Source organism: Empidonax traillii, unplaced genomic scaffold, assembly GCF_003031625.1.
Source record: "Empidonax traillii isolate 1590-97213 ecotype Southwest subspecies unplaced genomic scaffold, ASM303162v1 scaffold1011:size275050, whole genome shotgun sequence".
Classification (NCBI taxonomy): Eukaryota; Metazoa; Chordata; class Aves; order Passeriformes; family Tyrannidae; genus Empidonax; species Empidonax traillii.
The window spans coordinates 221,280-227,973 of NW_020956204.1; the positions used below are offsets into that span (position 1 = coordinate 221,280).

The 6,694-nt window shown below is 47.3% G+C and overlaps 1 protein-coding gene across 1 annotated transcript in view; it reads left to right on the forward strand.

Moving 5' to 3' along the window:
- ADRA1A (adrenoceptor alpha 1A) overlaps positions 1–6,380 on the forward strand; it is a 12,054-nt gene extending 5,674 nt beyond the window's left edge. The window contains exon 3 of the mRNA XM_027904103.1: positions 5,848–6,380. Coding sequence (XP_027759904.1) covers positions 5,848–6,380 — 533 coding nt within the window. The remainder of the gene's footprint in view (positions 1–5,847) is intronic.
- The last annotated feature ends 314 nt before the right edge of the window (positions 6,381–6,694 follow it).

The window sequence follows — 6,694 nt, forward strand, 5'->3', positions numbered from 1 at the left end:
GATTTTAATTCCCCAGGCAGAGGTGGCATCAGTGACAGGTCCAGTAATCACCAGACAAACACAAAATAACAAAGCAGAGCCAGGAGAGAGCGAGTTTGAGCTTGTCTGCATCCCTCAAACGGGGCTAAAAAAGAAAAACCTGAGCTTATATGCAGCTCCTGGGCCAGAGGGTTTGTGGGGACGGGCTCAGAGCAGGCTCATCTGGGCTTGTTGGGCCCTGGCACTGCCAGTAACAATCTGCAACACAGCAGGTTCCCCCCATTTCTGCTTTTTTGTTTCCCTTGGATCGCTAGAAAGGGATGCAGATAGATGGAAATACAAAGACTCAGAGCTGGAAGAGCCCAGAAATCAGTGAATGCCCCCAGTGATGGTTTGAAGTGATGCTTGGGATGAGGTCAGGTGTGACAGAACAGACCCTGTGCTGGGGCTGGAGGACCCTCCAGTGGGAATTTTTCTAAAGGTTTCTTTCCAGGCAGTGCTTGGAGGTTGTTCTGAGGTGGAAAAAAAAAGCAAAGAAGAGTTGAGGTGCTGCAAAAATGGTCCTAAGCTGGGATTGATGGTTTATCCTCAGAGAGCTCTGCTTGTGGTCCATTTTCTGTGCCAAACTGTGCCTCAACTCTGGCTTGAGTAGATGGTGCTTTCAGAAGCTGGAAGAAGGAAAAAGGGGAAAGTCTGAGCCAAGATACCACAGGGGAAAAGAATCAGCCAAACTGGGCAAGGGAGAGGAAGGTTTTTAGCATTTGTCAATCATCCTTGTGATGAAGAGAGAAGAGAAGAGGATGAACTGGAGGGTGTTTGTATTTGGAGCAGAGCAGTAAATTAGTCTTGTGAACTGACACAAACACTGTCAAGGGAATCCTCTAATCCTGTCCGTGGGCCTGTCTGCAGCTGGTGTCTAATTACTGTTTTGTGGTAGTTTGTTTTGTTTTTTTTTTAAGTGGAGGCAGAAAGGATGACATAAAGCAGGAAAACAAAAATGCGTTTTTCTCTCCCTGCCATTGACACGATGAGACCTCTCGGGGCACGGACACACCAGCACAGATTCCTCAGATGAGCACTGCAGAGACAAAAAGAGAAATAAAAGTGGGGGAAAAAAAAAACCACCTCAGATTAAAGACCCAGCTGAGAGGAAGGATGTTTACAGTCCTCAAGTCACTGAGCACAAATGTGTGTTTAAAGCTGTTGATTAGGGAGAACTTCAGAAGATAAACAGCCAAGATACTTCCATGGCCTGGGGTTTTTTTTTTCCATATTTCCAAGTTTTGGGTCATTTTCCACAATCCCAGGCTGGAAAGGCTTTGCTGGCTTAGGCTGATAACTCAAGATCTCGCTGACACCCCAACATTCCTCCATCACTCCCAAACCCTGAGACCTTGGGTCCAAAACTGACTCACAACACAGCAGAGCGGGGAGGAATTGATGTTAAGAACCATTTACACTGAAAACAAGAGCGAGGGGGGTGGAGTTCCCTGTTCCATGAGTCACCCCCGTGGCTCTCTGCCTGCGTTACCTGTCTGACAATGCTCCTCTCATCTCACAATGTTCCTTCCTCCTGTAGTCACCAAAATCACGACTGACAAGCGCAGGAGGCAGGCTGAGATAGACTCAGCTTTCCAAACCCTCCTCTGAGTTTGTTGGGGGCTTTTTTTTTTTTTTTTATAAATTTTTAAAGGAAAACTAATCATTTGTAGTAAGTGAATGACTTCTGGAGCGAGGGCTTCGGGGCAAATCCCAAATATCTTAAAAATGTCAGCAGCAGCAGCAGCAGCACCCAGAGCCATCCCACTGCAGCAGCAGCAGCAGCATGGGAGCTGGAATTTGAGAGGCAACTAGATGGACGTGTAAAAACAATGGGATTATTTGGGTTTACAGGGGTAACAAAACCTCAGTTTACCTTCCCATGGGTTTTTTTATTGGCTTTCTAAATCTGCAGCTGCCCACAGTGAAACTGGAAATAGTTGCTTGCTGAGACTGTTTGCCAGAAATACCATCGGTGGTAAGAGGGCACAACACGAGACAGGGCATAAATTAGGGCTGAAAAAGTCCAAATAATCAGAGCAGTGTTCCCAGCCTGCCCCATTCCTGCTGCCTGACCTTTCCACCTCTCACCTGCGTCCTCCTGAGGCCACAGAGAGCTGAATTCGGGGTTTGGGGAGGGAAAACAGACTCACTGCTCCTTCTGCATCTGTTTTTTGTGGGGCAGGGAGAGCAGGGCACAAAGCCCCTCTCCTTTTCCCCCCGAATCAGCCACAATATTCCAGGCCCTGGCATCGATTGGATTGCACAGAATCCAGAATAAAGGTCCTGCTTGATCTTTGATCCCATTTTTTTGTTCCATAAGGGAGCAGTGGGGGCACATGGGACGTGCTGGGAGAGCACAAGTGGACAGAGTGCAGCTGCTGAATGTCTGCAGCAACATATATATACATAAATATAAATATAAATATAAATATATATATATATATATACACTTTCCAGAGGGTGGCTCTGGTGTTTTGACCCGAGATGCTGTACAGAATCTTATGGAATAGAGCTCAGAGCTTGGGAACACAGAAAGCAGCACATTTATCAGTGTTTGGAGAGCAGATTGCCATCAGAGATCCAGGGAGGCCCTGGGACAGAGTTAATCCCCTTTGGGATACAAGAGCTTCATCCTGGGGGTCTTTAGGGCTCTGGAAGAACTGGTTTGGCTCCTTCCAACCCAAACCAATCTGGGTACAACCCTGATGCAGCATCACCCCCACCCTCCCCACCTCTCCCCTGCTCTGCCTCCATCACCAGATTTGAGCCAAACAACCTAAAAAGAGGAAGGGAGTGGGAAAAAAAAAAAAAAAAAAGCAGAAAAAACTCAACAGGCCCTCAAGATTTAGGAGCAGGGATGGATTTTAACACCACTAAGGGTTCACAGGCCACAAAAATACATGGGATCTCATTCCCATGGTGCTGACAGGGTAAACAAATAACACAAGTTCCTGTAGCCTGGCAGCTTCCAAAAACCCCCTCACTTCTGGCCCTCACAGAAACCACTCACGACGTCGGGGGCTGCTTTTTTTTTTTTTTTTAAACAACCCATAATCAAGCAGCTCTGCAAGCTTGTGACAAATGCCAAAGCCAAATTACATCTTTGGGAGCGAGTCGGCACTTACTCAGCAGGAGGTGAGTGGAAAGAAACTTGGAGTTGACAAACAAGGAAGATAAACGGGGAGGGGAGGGAAGAGCAGTCCTGACATTTCCAGGGGTGAGGGATGAAACACTTCATGGCAAAGGATCTCAGGAGGCTGATAGCACATTTGATTGGACTTAATCTGATCGGGAGCAATTGGATGGGGCTGCTGATACTTGGGTGTCTTCAACCTTTTGAAAACAAGGCAGGAATTCCAGCATCACTTATTCAAAATGCACTCAAAGGCCAGCTGGGGGTTTCTTCAGTGTTCCTGCAGCACAGACAGGGAGACAATGCAGGGTGAAACCTCTAAACTCTAATAATTTTTGCTACTATTCACCATTTAATCCCTGGCAGTGTACAAGGGAAGGCATCAAGGGCTGTGAATTGGGCAGAGAATTGGTTTTAAGGAAGAAAACTTGCTGCCCATCCCAGTTCCTCAGCACACTCAACCAGCCACTTCATCAGCACTGGAGCAGCTCTGTTAGAAAAGAGCCTCCTGCTCCCTCCCAGACCCATCAGCCGCTGATTTGAATCTCAGGAGGGGCTGGGATGGAATTCCCAGAGGAGCTGTGGCTGCCCCTGGATCCCTGGAAGTGTCCAAGGCCAGGTTGGAGCAACCTGGGCTGGTGGGAGGTGTCCCTGGTGGAACTGGGTGATCTTTAAGCTCCATCCCAACCCAAACCATTCCAGGATTCTCCAGCAGACAGTGTGGGATGGGATCTCTGTGCTGTCCAGGATGCTCCATTTTCTCTCCCTGCGTGTCATTCTGAGGCAACAAAGTCTCCCCACTACTGATGAACCAAAAAAGGTTACATTAATAAATTAGCATGCAGATCCCACCCCAAAAAAAAAAAAAAAAAAAAAAAGAGCAAGGGGACAGACTCTGACACTGGCTATTTTCTATTTTTAACAGCCTCTGGCAGGGCTCCTGCATTCCATTTACAGCGAGCCAGGAGTTGCAGCAAACAGGAATTGTTATTGTTTACCCAGCTTTACACTCAGCCTCACACAGCTGATTCCCTAAACCCCCATTTGTTTCACCTTCTGTCTCAGCACAGAATGGGAAACGGGCACAAATGCTGCATTTAAAGGAGGGAACAACCAAAAAAAAAAAAAAAAAACCCTCAGCCTGATTTGGGCATTTAGAAGCCCAAATTGTTTTGTTGTTTTGCCTCTGCCAGTGACTTCAGCCAGAAAGTTCTTCGAGAATGTTATTTCGTTGTTTCTCGCTGAAGGACAGGAGCATTAATTTGCTGAGAAAAGATCTGAGGTTGGGGATATTTGAGTTCGTGCACAGCTGCAAAAGAGGCCATTGCTTTCTCCAGCACAGCATTTCTGGTCTTCAGACCTGGTTGATACTGGAAGTAACAGTGACACTGCTCCACCTGAGCCAGCTCAGAGGGAAAAGCTTTGGGAACAGCCAAAAGTGGCCCTGGACAACACGGCAAACAACTCTCTGCTCTAGATTATGTCTGGATCATGTTGCAAAACTGGCCTTAGAAGTGCTATTTTCACTTATTTCTCACCCCAGCATTGCAGGGAGTTTCATTTTCCTGTTCATTCTCATTCAGACAATATTGGTTTCATTTCTGAGCAAAGCAAAGTCCCAAAGAAGAGAATGAGGGGATCTTGTTGCAGTGATGTTCCAGTGGATAATACCTTTGCAAACAATTCCCCATAAGCAGCAGTGCTGACTCTTTGGTGTTTTAAATGCATCTCTGTGGCTCTATAGGAACATTTCTCCCTGAATAAATGGCTTCAGCATTTACTGACGTCCCATTCAAGTCATTTAAAGTGAAAATTTCCCCTCAGATCAGGAGCTCAAGTCGTAGTTAAGCAAAAACCCAAAGGTTTGGCCTCAGGAAAAATGTTCCCAGGATTTTAAATCAGTTTTAAATAACTCATAATTGTGTAGAATAAGAAGTCCCATTGTGCTTTCCTTGCTAAGGAGACAGCTAAGATCTTGCTCTTTGAATCATTTTTGGGAGGTAACCTGGCAAGTAATATATCAGAAAATGTATAAAAATATATATATATATCCTGGCTGCCTATGAGAGCCTCCCCAGTGCTTACTGATGTAAGAAGGAAACTTTCCTTTCACTTCTCTGAATTTCAGAAGCATTCCATGAGACAGGAAAATAGGCATAGTTAGATTTTCTAAAGGTTTCAGGGAAAATGAGTGCCCAACACTTGAACATTCTAGCAGTCAACCCAGCAATCCCTCTTTTCTCCAGCTCTGACTTCTGAAATGGTGTGATTTTCTTGCCATTTGAGAGCCCTTGTGATGACCTTCTAGATATGGCTGTCATTTGGGGAAGTAATCTTGAATTAGGAGTCCCAGAGGAGGCAATTTTCCTCCGTCCCTGGTATCTGCCAGGCTGGAAAAGGGAATATAGTAATAATAATAATAATAATAATAATAATAATAATAATAATAATAATAATAGAGCTGCACTGACTGACATCTGACAGCATCCATGCCACTGTCTGACACCATACATTCTGAATCACTTCTTCCTGCAGGAATTGCGCTCCCACTCGCAATTTTATTTTTTTTTTTTCCCTCCAAGTCAGAACAGAATCCAATTTATTTTCCCCCCAGTGTTTTAGTTTCTCTGGTTACCTGCGATTCCTCACTGCCTCTTTGCCTTAACAACTCCGCGTTGTATTTTCCATTTTAGGCTCTTTCTTTCCTGCAATCAAACCCCCGGACACCCTTTTTAAAATAACATTCTGGCTGGGATATTTAAACAGCTGCATCAACCCCATCATCTACCCCTGCTCCAGCCAGGAGTTCAAGAAAGCTTTCCAGAACGTCCTGAAGGCTCAGTGCCTTCCCGGGAAGCAGCCGGCCAAGAAGAAGAAGAAGAAGCAGCAAACCCCGAGCTTCAACCTCAACCACCCCGCCAACCAGGCCGTGGGGAGCACCAAAGGGGTGCTCAGGATCCCCGTGGGCTCGGGGGAGACCTTCTACAGGATCTCCAAGTCGGGCGGGGTGTGCGAGTGGAGGGTCTTCTCGGCCGCGCCCAACGCGCCGGCGGCGAGGAGCGCCGTGGCCAAGGACTGCACGGCGGCCAAGGCCAGGAGCAAAGGGCTCCTCCAGGAGTGCTGCTGCGCGGGCACCTCGGGGAGCCTGGCCCAGCAGGGCAGCTGCAGAGTGCCCACCGTCAAGGTCCACACCATCTCTCTGAGCGACGGCGGGGAGGACGTTTGAAAATGTGGAAAACTCCTCGGGGGGTTGGCGGTGATGGTGGTGGTGGTGGTGGTAGTTGGGGGGGTGTCTGGTGGGGAAGGAGGTGTTGGAAGTGTCCAGGTGAACCAACAGAATGGTGTAAAACAGGGGCAGACCCCCTGAGGAGCGAGGTCTTTGAGTGCTGAACAAAGCCCCTCGAAGGCAGCAGGTTGTTTTTTCTGAGGGCCCAGGGTCAGCGAGTGATTTCCCTGGCACTTAAAGGTCTTATCCCGGTGTTCTCCTCTCTCAAAAGTTCCTGCTGCTCTGGTTTAGGCGCAGTGGAGGAGAAAGAGTGA